General features: G+C 34.1%; 1 protein-coding gene across 1 annotated transcript in view; it reads right to left on the minus strand.

Moving 5' to 3' along the window:
* The window catches only part of MTBP (MDM2 binding protein), an 85936-nt gene that overhangs the window by 50922 nt on the left and 21679 nt on the right, over nucleotides 1-13335 (minus strand). The window contains exon 11 of the mRNA XM_007119600.4: nucleotides 11652-11769. Within this exon, the coding sequence (XP_007119662.2) occupies nucleotides 11652-11769 (118 nt within the window). The remainder of the gene's footprint in view (nucleotides 1-11651; nucleotides 11770-13335) is intronic.

A 13335-nucleotide genomic window follows, 5' to 3' on the forward strand; every position in this document is an offset into this window, starting at 1 on the left:
TATTTGTAGTGAGGTGGATGGACCTAGAGTCTGTCATACAGAGTGAAGTAAGTCAGAAAGAGAAAAACAAATACCATATGCTAATGCATATATATGGAATTTTTTTAAAAAATGGTTCTGATGAACCTAGGGGCAGGACAGGAATAAAGACACAGATGCAGAGAATGGATGTGAGGACATGGGGAGGGAGAGCGGTAAGCTGGGACAAAGTGAGAGTAGCATTGATGTATATACACTACCCAATGTAAAATAGGTAGCTAGTGGGAAGCAGCTGCATAGCACAGGGATATCAGGGTGGTTTGTGACCACCTAGAGGGGTGAGATAGGGAGGGTGGGAGGGAGGCGCAAGAGGGAGGGGATACAGGGATACAGTATATGTATAGCTGATTCACTTTGTTATACAACAGAAACTAACATAACATTGTAAAGCAATTATACATCAATAAAGATGTTAAAAAATAAAATAAAAAAATAAACAGTTCAACAATATAAAAACAAGATCATATTAATGTACAGAGGAAATAATATTCCATATTATAAAATGAAAAATATCCCAGGATGATTAGGGGAACAGGATATTCTGGTTAAGTGAATAGTCTAAATTATTGATGAGTATTACATATATTTCTTAAGAAGCGACTAAATAATATACCCAATTATTTTGATAATTATGCCAAAAATTAAACAATAAAATAAAATAGCCTTCAATGTAGGCATTTTAGGAAGCTATACACTTTCCAACAGTTACATCACTATAAATTCTAGACTCAACTTTTGAAATGGTCCTTAGGTCAGCTAGGGAATCACAAGAAAAAAATGTTAATTACTTTACATTGATAAAGCAATTCCAAAAAATGTATTGCCTAGCTTGATCCCCCACCTTATTCATCAGACTAAGCTTTGAATAATTTATCGTAAATTTAAAAATAAATCGTAAACTGTCACTGAGACTCTCCAAGAAAATGCTCTGGGGCTCAATTTTAGAAAGAATCTAACATGGTTTAAGAAATAATAGTATTGTGGAATAGGTGTTGGAAGCTTCCTACTGAGAAGATTCCAAAAATGTAGAAGGATTTATAGATTCCACTATAACTATTTCAACCAATTAAATAACATTAGGATCATAAATTGTATACATTTTCTCTTAGTTGTAACACAGTAAAATACACAATATGAAAGCTACAGTGAATAAAGAAGTTATTCAGAAGATATTTCAAGATCTTACTCACCATCGTGAACAACAATGATCCTTTATTGTTCCACAGACATAGAAAGGATTTAAGATAGGACAGAATAACAAAAAGCTATTGCGGAGTTTACAAAGAGTTTACCTTCATTACCAATAGTGTCTAACAAGTTTGCGAGATATACGAAACAAGTATATTATCCTCATTTTCTAGCCAAGGAATTAAAGGCCTAAAGTAGTTATTCTTAAACCTTTTTCTGCCTCAAAGCATCTGAAGGACTTTCAGAAACAGTGGCTCTCTAGCCTAGAGTTGAAGAGAGCACGCCTAGTGCAGAGGGTCTCAATACTGGATGCACATTTGAAACACCTGGGTGCTTTTACAAACTACTGATGCCCTGATCTTCCCCAGAGATTTGCATTTAATTGTTTTCACGTAGGGCCCAGCTTGACTTTTTCTTTTCTGATAACTGCCAAGGTTATTCTAACGTGAGCTGGTATTAAGAATTACTGAACTAGGTTAGAAACAAACTGCATTTAGGTCTAAGAGCCTTCAAGTGATTCTTGCCAAAAAAAAAAAAAGTTTTAATGAGGTATAATTTACATACACATGTCAGAGTCTAAGTTTGATTAGTTTAAGGAAATTATACAATTGTTTATCCATGATTATAATTCAGTCTCGAAAGCGTCCATTACCTCTTTGCAGTCAATCTCCTTTCCTGCTCATGGCCTCAGGCCTCTATTGATCTGCTTTCTGGTCCTCCTGCCTTTTTTAGCAATTTCATATAAGTAAAATTATGTACTAGTCTTTTAAGCCTGACTTTATAAACTAAGTAATATTTAGGTATACTCAAAACTTTTCATGTCTTTTTACTGCTGAGAAGGATTCCATTATATGGACAAAACAAACCATGTTCATCTGTTCACCAGTTGATGGATATCTGCATAGTTTCCAATTCTTAGTTATTATGAATATTGCTTCTATAAGCAGCTGCTTGCAAGCATGTGTGAACATATGCTCTCATTTCTCCTGGATAAATACCTAGGAATGGAAGAACTGAGCTGCAGAGTTAAGTGTAAGTTTAACGGCCCGACTGTTTTCCACAGTAGCTGTACCGTTTTACATCCCCACCAACGTGTGAGACTTGCAGTTTCTCCGCATCCTCATCAAAATATGATAGTCACTGTTTTTAATAATATCCATTCTAGACAGTTATTATAGAATCACATTGTGGTTTTAATTTTCATTTCCCAAAAGATTAATGATGTTGAGTATCTTTCATGTGCTTTTTTAGCTCTTCATGTATCTTTAGAGAAATGTGTATTCAAGTCTCTTACCCACTTATTAATTGCAATTTCTCCTTACTACTGAGTTGTAAGAATTTTTTTTATATACCTGTCCATTGTAAGACATATGATTGAAACTATTTTTTCTTAGTAGCCTTTAAAAACTTTTTAACAGAGTTCTTCAAAAAGGAGATTTTTTTTAAACATCTTTATTGGAGTATAATTGCTTTACAATGGTGTGTTAGTTTCTGCTGTATAACAAAGTCAATCAGCTATAGGTATACATATATCCCCATATCCCTTCCCTCTTGAGCCTCCTTCCCACCCTCCTTATTCCACCCCTCTAGGTGGTCACAAAGCACCGAGCTGATCTCCCTGTGCTATGCGGCTGCTTCCCACTAGCTATCTAGTTTACATTTGGTAGTGTATGTATGTCAATGCAACTCTTTCACTTCATCCCATCTTACACTTCCCCCTCCCCATGTCCTCAAGTCCATTCTCTACGTCTGCGTCTTTATTCCTGTCCTGCCCCTAGGTTCATCAAAACCGTTTTTTTCTTTAGATTTCAAAATGGAGGTATTTTTAAATTTTGGTGAATTTATAGATTCTTTTTTCTTTTTACAGATCATTCTTTCGGTATATATTTTTTTATAGAGGTTTTGTAGTTTTAGTGCTTACATTTGGGTATATGACTCATTTTGAGTTAATTTTTATGTAAGATAGAAGTCTAAAAATTACATATTTTATATACTTATATATGTAATTTTTGAGTTTTTACATATGGACATCCACTTATTCCAGTACTGTGTTAAAAGGACTATCCTTTTCCCATTGGCATCTTTGTCTCTATTCTGTTCCACTGGTGTATGTGTATTCTCCAACACCACATTGTCTTGATTACTATGGCTTCATAGCAAGTTGTGAATCAGGCAGTGTAAGTTCTCAAAAGTTGTTCTTCCTTTTCAAAATTGTTTTGGCCATTCTAGATCCTTTGCAATTGCATGTAAATCTAGTATCCATTTGTCAATTTCTATGAAAAGTCCTCCTGAATTTTGTTAGAGATTAGATTGAATCTATAGGTCAGTTGGGAGAGAAGGACCATCTTAATAATACTGAGTTTTCTAAATCTATGAACACAGTATATTTCTCCATTTACTTATAACTTCTTTAACTACTCTCAGTAATGTTTTGTAGTTTTCAGTGTACAGGTCTTGCACTTCTTGTTAGATATAGTCCTCAGTATTTTATTCATTGGTTTCTGGTCTAATTTCCTTCCTTCTACTTCACTTGGATTTAGTCTGCTAGCTTCTTGAGGTTGATGTTTAAATGACTGATTTTAGATCTTTTTTCCATTCTAAGATAAGCATTCAGAATCCTCTTAGTACTGTATTATCTGCTTTCCATAAATTTGATACGTTTCTATTTTCATTCAGTTAAGACTATTTTCTTAATTTCACCTATGTGTTATTTAGAAGTGTGTTTAAAATTTAGTTTCCAAGTATTTAAAGTAGTTCTCAGATTTCTTTCTGTTGTTTATTTCTAATTTAATTCCACTGTAACTGGAGAACATACTGTGTATTATATCTATTCTTTTAAATTTACTGAGCCTCGTTTAATGGCCTGACAGATATATGGTCTATCCTGAAGAATGTTCCATATGTGCTTGAAGAGAACCAGTATGTTGTTGAGTGGTGTGTTTAATAAAAGATAATACAGTAAAGTTGGCTGATTGTTTTCACTACTGAATTCCTAGCACCTAGAATAATGCCCTGAACACAACAGGCACACGATAAATATAAATATTTGCTGACTGAAAGAACAGTTTGACTTTGCCACTGAAATCTCTTGCAAAATCTTTATCTAAGTCCTTTACCTTTTCTCAAGATCAAAATTATTTATAAATCAGTTACAGAGTCATTTTAACCTTATTAGTTTCAGCTCACTATTTTGAAACACTTCACAATCACACTGACTTGAGTATGAAGAAGGCACATGCCTCCTCAATTCAAAATGCTTCATTAGTCCTTGCTAATAATTTTTTTTGCCAAGTACCTTTAAAATGTTTCCTTTCAAAAGAATTCCAATTTTTAAAAAAATGAGGCAACACTAGAACTCGGGATTATGAAATGATCATGGATGACCGGTAGAAAGACTTGAGTGGAAATTCTGATTTCACCCTGTGACCTTAGAGAAATTTCTTGATTTCTCTGTACCTTAGCTTTTTTATTTATTATATAAAATTAGGCAATGATCAACATCCAATTTTTTGACAATTTCATAAAACATCTCTGTGAACATATGGTGAGCCAGGCTCTTTTCAGTATACAACTGGCTTTTCAATATAGTTTTAAATATAGAAGCCTTTCTTCAGAAATGTAATAAGGTTTAGTTAATTGCAATTGTTCATATAGTTCTTTTACGTTTTTCCCAGTACCATAATACTTTCTGGGTATTTCACTGAAAAACACTTTTAAAATAATTCTTTCGCTACTCTTTTTTTTTTTTTTTACATGAAGCTCGAAGCTTCTTTTTTTTTCTTTAAATGGAAATGCATTTCTTTTATTTATTTATTTATTTTACTTTACTTTTGGTTGTGTTGGGTCTTCGTTTCTGTGCGAGGGCTTTCTCTAGTTGTGGCAAGCGGGGGCCGCTCTTCATCACAGTGTGCGGGCCTCTCACTATCGAGGCCTCTCTTGTTGCAGAGCACAAGCTCCAGACGTGCAGGCTCAGTAGTTGTGGCTCACGGGCCCAGTTGCTCCGCGGCATGTGGGATCTTCCCAGACCAGGGCTCGAACCCGTGTCCCCTGCATTAGCAGGCAGATTCTCAACCACTGTGCCACCAGGGAAGCCCTGCTACTCTTAATTTAAGCATATTTCAAATTCGGCATTGTTCTTCTATTTTAGGTCAAACCATATGAATTGCTGATATTTTAACAATTTTTGATATAAAAAGAGAGTAATACCATATGGTTCAAACTAATACGTATGTCCTATGTATAATATATCGATACATCCCTTTATTTCATCAAGGGATGATACATTAAACCTAAGCAACTGATAAAAACTGGAGCACAAATTTTGGTTCACATTGCAGTCCATTCAAAGTCTTTCTTTACTTTTCCAGACAGCGGTTATTACTAACTGGAAATACACTATATATTTCACTTATTATTTTACAAATATTTTTGAGTACTTATTAAGTATCAGGCACTGTTCCAGGCACTAAGAATAAAGCAATGAATAAAAGTAAAAAAACTTCACTTTGTCTCTTCTCACTTCTAGCGAGAGAAACGGACACACATTTAGTATATTAGATGGTAATAAGCACTAAGGAGAAAAAATAGAGCTGGGAAGATGGAGATGATGTCAGGAGAAGAGTCCATTTGCAATTTTAGATGGGATGGCAAAAATTAGGTCCTGAATGAGAAAATGACTTTGGAGTAAAGGTTTTCCAAAACTGAGAGACGTAGCCATATGCCTATCTGGGGTAAGAACTAAACCTGTTACCTCCACTACATGTAAGCTCCCCAAGAGCAAGTTCTTTGTTCAATTTACTGCTGGTCCAGCATGTAAAACAGTGCCTAGTACACTGTAGGTGCTCAATAAAACTATCTGTTGAAAAACTGAGTATTTCATGCATATACAAACAAATACTTATAAATGCTTACTTCACACATCTGAGCTGTTATTTGTACCACAAATGGTAGCATAATAACGTTTGCACACCTTGTTCTATTTATGTAATATCTCTTAGGGATTGCTTCAGCTCCTTCTCAGTGCCTCTTTTCTATGTTACAGTATGAATTCTAGAAGAGGAGGAGCCAAGTCTGTCTTGCTCACCTGCAACCCCCAGATTGCAGTACCATACCTGACTCATAGTATCTACAAGGCATGAATAGAAACGTGACTGACTGGATGCATGAATAACAACATCATAAAGGTGTAAAACCAGGGAATAGTTTTAGGAAACAGTACAAAGTTTAGTCTGGAGGATAGGGGACAAGGAAGGCAACAGCAAAGAACAGGTGGGCATGATTCAGTAGGTTATGGGGAAACAAGAGTTTTGATTTAGGAGGCTGAGAGTTAATACCTTATTTTGTAGTGAGAGAGGCTATTAGTAGTGGCACTATGAATGGGATATGACGTTTTCCTATGTAAGAGGCATCAAAACTTAGACTAGCTAAAACTTGGCTACTCTTTACAAAAGAAGTTCTGTCAATGGGATAAATAATTTCCCCTACAGAAAGGGTTATGGGTAAAACAGAACTTAATAATCAACTGTTCAATTTGATTGTTTCTATTTCTGAGATTAAAAAAAAAAAAGATCGTAAAGTGTCAGCTTAATCAGTCCTTAATGATATAGCCTAATCAACAACTTGGCTTCGAAGATGGTCATGTGATGCATGTCTAATTATTATTCAGAAGTTACTAATACTAATCCCCAAATTTTAAGAGGTGATAATTAAAAAAAATCAAATCAAGCCTCATGATAAGGTATTTTCTTAAAGTTGCAATGAAAGTCATAAAAATAAAAAAAACTAAGAGTAAATTCTAAATAAATAAATTACCTTAGAAAAAGTTACAAGAGGAAAAATAAATAAAGGGTTGTCCAGAACACACTCAAGTTTAGTTAAGAGATGTTACTATTCATGTTAATAAGTCGTAAACCTATGTAATATTGAGAAATGGATATTATCCCGTGATTTCACGTAGTATAGTGAAACTGACTCTACTGCCACCCAGTAAGTCTACTTCTGATTTTGTTTTAGCATCTGCCAAAATCACCAGGTATACACTTATTCCTTGTGAGCTGGGAAGGGTTAAAGCCACATTTCTTCACGAATTAGTACGGTGCAATAAACTACATTAACTATGTCTCTTCCTCCAGGAAGCCTTCCTGAATTCTTAAGGCTACGTTAGGTCATACACTCTGAAAGTATCCTCCACTTCACTTTCACCCTGCTGGCTAAAGAGATTTATAATGATTTTTCAAAGTGCCTTCTTCACTTGACTATAAACTTTACAAAGAAAAGGACCATGCCTCTACTTCCTCAAGTGTAAGAACCCAGTTTGACTTCCCTTTATTTCCCACACTTTGCACCATACTCTATATTATGCAATAAATGGTATTTTGATATTGATGTTAATGATTATAACTCTTTAGGGTCTTCCAACTACCATTTACTAAACCATTTTCTAACTTTTCCTCCACTTTACCTTAAATTCAGGTATTTCTAAAGGTCCTATCCTTGGCTCTCTTCTTTAGCCATGTTGTCTATGTGTTTTTTCCCAACCACTCCTGTTTCCACCGTCACCTTTATACACCCGCGGTGGACTTTTACCTTGGCGGCTTCCCAGTATTCAGACCCTTGTATAGTCACCTCCCTCTTGAATCTGGCCCATTCTTGTGAGTAGCTTTAAATAAGAATACAGCAGAAGTGACACTTGGCCAGTTTTGGGAATAAGCCTTAAAAAGTCCTTGTCACCTCAATTTTTCTACATTTTGGAATCTTGAGTAGCCATGTAAAAAATTCCAGCTAACCTGCTCCAGAGATTACAAGAAAAAATCATGCGGCAAGGAACAGGCGTTGAGACTACATGGAGAGAGAAAGACAGCTGTCCCTGCATCCCATCTGAGCCCATCCTCCAAACAATCCACAAGTTCAGCGCAGCCACGTATCAGTGACCACTGGTAAGACTGGCAGAAGAACGACCCAGCTGAACCTAGCTCAAATACAGAAGAACGAGCAAATAAAGTGTTTGTTCTTTTAAGCCACTTAGTTTTAGGGTGATTTGTTGTAAAACAGATAAACAAAAGAGCTGGTAAACTAAAAATCTAAATCTCCTGCCCTGACCACTCTCTAGAGATATACATCTAAACTTTAAACACTAACTTTAAATTTCCACATAGATATTATCTACATTTCAAATTCAACACTTGCTAAAATGAATTTTAGTATCTCACCTACTTCCTATAAAGTACTGTGTAAACCGCGGATTTTAAAATTGTATTCCTCAGAATTCTAAGGTTCTAGAGTATTTCTAGAGATTACAATCTGGGTAGATATATTTCAATTCCAGTTCTTAGTCCCATCATATCACAGGTCACAAAAACTAAGTATAAGCTCAGAATTAAACTAAACAAATCATTGTCTAATTAAAACAGAAAACACTGAAACAAAGTACGAAGGAGCACACTTTAGCTATGTGACTTTGGACAAGTAACTAACATTTTGACCTGCAATTACTTAATGAAGTATTAGAGATTGGATTTAAATAATCTGATTTTATAATAGAAATGAGTGACATCTTGAATGTAATTATTCAATTTATTCATTTATTTGAGAGGCGACACAGTGCAGGGGTTAAGAGCAGAGTGCCTGGGTTCAAACCCGTGGAGATGTTAGAGCTATTAATTGGCAGAATCTTGGTTCACATCCTGTTTCTGCTAGTTAATAGCTCTGTAACTTCTCCAAGTCCCAATTTCCTCATCTGTTAAATGTTTATAAGGTTATTTTAAGTTTATAAGGTTATTAGAAAAATTAAATGAATCAAGATTTCTAAAGTACTTAGAATACTGCATAGCATATAAAAAGCTGTTAAATAAATTCTACAGAAAATTGTAATCACAAGTTTGTTTTTAATATACCATATAATAAATTAATCTATTTCCATAAATTTTATTCCTGAAATGTCTCTAAGAAACCCATGTTTAATATAATTAGCTATTTAATTAACCAAAATTTCTGCCTTTAGAACACTGATATTTTATGAATGAATAACGTTGTATATACTTTCTGTTGCAGTAGGTTGTTAGATAGAAAAAACATCTTAAAATGATACGGGTCCTCTTAATCAGTAGTAATAAATAATATATTTTCTCATGAAGAAATGTTATCTCCATTTCAAAGCTGACAAGTACATTATTTATGTTGCACCATTAAAACTTAAAAATTTACTACTTACCACTGATTGTCTTAGGCTTTCTAGCTATATACTCCTTCCATTTTCTTGAACTGAGCTGGCTGGGAGGAGGAATAAGTATGCTACTAATGGTACATGGCAATACAAAAAGAGCACCAACCTGGATAAAAGAGAACGTATTTTTAGTGACTGCACAATGAAATCAACTCTAAAATAGTGTCATCTGACAATTTTCCACTCATATTTCACCTACATAACATGTATTTAGTCACATTCTTTCCCAAGAATTCCACTATAAAAACTAAAACAAACAAACAAACAAACAAACGAAAAACAAGAACACTGCCCTACCTCCACCAAAAAAAAAAAGTCAGAAAACAGAGAAAGGATTCAAAGTTACAGGTATCCCTTTTCCTTCCACTGAGTCATATATCTCTGAAAATCTTATTCACAATGTTTAAGTTTAGGTTGTGGGTATAATTTCTTCGTATATCTGCAAATCAATGAGAGGTCACGAATTCTATCCTCAAAAGATTTTGTCATACCAAGCCATAATTTTATAAACTTTTGACTGGATGGATTATTGGTCTGGCTTCAAAATTAGAATCTAAAGGCAATTTCAAAACTTTTGTTGCTAGATAGAGATTTAATGCTAATAGGTATAAAATTCAGAGAAACCATGAATCATATGCCAGAAAACATACAGCAGCTTCTAACTGATTTATGAGCAAACTCAACTTATTCATCTTTGTATGCCCAGGGCTGGGAACGCAGATGTTTATTAAATACTTGTCCCCCCAGACCCACCATAATATATTTAGGTAAATTCTCAGTTTGATTAAGCACTGAATAAAACAAACTGCAACCTTGAAAGCTGTATTTTGCCTGTTATTTTAGAAATGTAAGCTACAAAATCAGCACATCCCAATAAATACATTTTTTTTTTTTTTTTTTTTTTTTTACTTTCGGGGAAATTTAGGCAAGGCATTTGCTATCGATCTCAAATCTAATGCAAAATCACTTTTAACTGCCCTATGTAGATAGAAGGGTTACATGAGATATGTGACACAAAGTTAATTAATATTTGTTGTAAAACAGATAAACAAAAGAGCTGGTAAACTAAAAATCTAAATCTCCTGCCCTGACCACTCTCTAGAGATATACATCTAAACTTTAAACACTAACTTTAAATTTCCACATAGATATTATCTACATTTCAAATTCAACACTTGCTAAAATGAATTTTAGTATCTCACCTACTTCCTATAAAGTACTGTGTAAACCGCGGATTTTAAAATTGTATTCCTCAGAATTCTAAGGTTCTAGAGTATTTCTAGAGATTACAATCTGGGTAGATATATTTCAATTCCAGTTCTTAGTCCCATCATATCACAGGTCACAAAAACTAAGTATAAGCTCAGAATTAAACTAAACAAATCATTGTCTAATTAAAACAGAAAACACTGAAACAAAGTACGAAGGAGCACACTTTAGCTATGTGACTTTGGACAAGTAACTAACATTTTGACCTGCAATTACTTAATGAAGTATTAGAGATTGGATTTAAATAATCTGATTTTATAATAGAAATGAGTGACATCTTGAATGTAATTATTCAATTTATTCATTTATTTGAGAGGCGACACAGTGCAGGGGTTAAGAGCAGAGTGCCTGGGTTCAAACCCGTGGAGATGTTAGAGCTATTAATTGGCAGAATCTTGGTTCACATCCTGTTTCTGCTAGTTAATAGCTCTGTAACTTCTCCAAGTCCCAATTTCCTCATCTGTTAAATGTTTATAAGGTTATTTTAAGTTTATAAGGTTATTAGAAAAATTAAATGAATCAAGATTTCTAAAGTACTTAGAATACTGCATAGCATATAAAAAGCTGTTAAATAAATTCTACAGAAAATTGTAATCACAAGTTTGTTTTTAATATACCATATAATAAATTAATCTATTTCCATAAATTTTATTCCTGAAATGTCTCTAAGAAACCCATGTTTAATATAATTAGCTATTTAATTAACCAAAATTTCTGCCTTTAGAACACTGATATTTTATGAATGAATAACGTTGTATATACTTTCTGTTGCAGTAGGTTGTTAGATAGAAAAAACATCTTAAAATGATACGGGTCCTCTTAATCAGTAGTAATAAATAATATATTTTCTCATGAAGAAATGTTATCTCCATTTCAAAGCTGACAAGTACATTATTTATGTTGCACCATTAAAACTTAAAAATTTACTACTTACCACTGATTGTCTTAGGCTTTCTAGCTATATACTCCTTCCATTTTCTTGAACTGAGCTGGCTGGGAGGAGGAATAAGTATGCTACTAATGGTACATGGCAATACAAAAAGAGCACCAACCTGGATAAAAGAGAACGTATTTTTAGTGACTGCACAATGAAATCAACTCTAAAATAGTGTCATCTGACAATTTTCCACTCATATTTCACCTACATAACATGTATTTAGTCACATTCTTTCCCAAGAATTCCACTATAAAAACTAAAACAAACAAACAAACAAACAAACGAAAAACAAGAACACTGCCCTACCTCCACCAAAAAAAAAAAGTCAGAAAACAGAGAAAGGATTCAAAGTTACAGGTATCCCTTTTCCTTCCACTGAGTCATATATCTCTGAAAATCTTATTCACAATGTTTAAGTTTAGGTTGTGGGTATAATTTCTTCGTATATCTGCAAATCAATGAGAGGTCACGAATTCTATCCTCAAAAGATTTTGTCATACCAAGCCATAATTTTATAAACTTTTGACCGGATGGATTATTGGTCTGGCTTCAAAATTAGAATCTAAAGGCAATTTCAAAACTTTTGTTGCTAGATAGAGATTTAATGCTAATAGGTATAAAATTCAGAGAAACCATGAATCATATGCCAGAAAACATACAGCAGCTTCTAACTGATTTATGAGCAAACTCAACTTATTCATCTTTGTATGCCCAGGGCTGGGAACGCAGATGTTTATTAAATACTTGTCCCCCCAGACCCACCATAATATATTTAGGTAAATTCTCAGTTTGATTAAGCACTGAATAAAACAAACTGCAACCTTGAAAGCTGTATTTTGCCTGTTATTTTAGAAATGTAAGCTACAAAATCAGCACATCCCAATAAATACATTTTTTTTTTTTTTTTTTTTTTTTTACTTTCGGGGAAATTTAGGCAAGGCATTTGCTATCGATCTCAAATCTAATGCAAAATCACTTTTAACTGCCCTATGTAGATAGAAGGGTTACATGAGATATGTGACACAAAGTTAATTAATACTTTTAGTTGCTATTTATTATTTTTATTTATGTATTCTTAACTAACAAATATGAAAATAAGTCTATCGAGGTAAAATTAAATATGCTTATTTTTCTTGATTATTATAGCCATAACCTTTTTATTTTAAGTCAAATGTATTTTACATAGTCAAGCATTAGACATTAAAAATAAAAATATTTAGGAATGGAAAATAATCATTAACTATAAAAGATATATATTTAATTTCCTAAACACTAAGTCCTAGTTCTTCCTTCTTGTATAAGTAAGACTTCTTAGACCAAAATGCATAACAAAACTGTATGGCCCAAAGGATGAAAAAGCTGTAATGTGAGTATGCCAGATCAGGGCCCAATTATAGCTTAAGAATTATAAAACTGTTAAAATTATAGTTACAGTTCAAGAACGTAAAGATACTAAATGCAGGAACGGGCGCGGATCTGCCGAAGAGACAGGAGGCTTTTTCTTGCCTCTTTGCTTCCTGGTGTGCGAGGAGAGGGGATTAAGGGCACCGCGTAAAGGAGCTCCAGAAACGGGCGCGAGCCGCGGCTGTCGGCGCGGACAGCAGAGACGGGCGTGGGACACTAGGGTTGCTGCTGCCGCCACCAAGAGGCCTGTGTGCGAGCACAGGTCACTCTCCACACC

This window comes from Physeter macrocephalus, chromosome 15, assembly GCF_002837175.3.
Source record: "Physeter macrocephalus isolate SW-GA chromosome 15, ASM283717v5, whole genome shotgun sequence".
Classification (NCBI taxonomy): Eukaryota; Metazoa; Chordata; class Mammalia; order Artiodactyla; family Physeteridae; genus Physeter; species Physeter macrocephalus.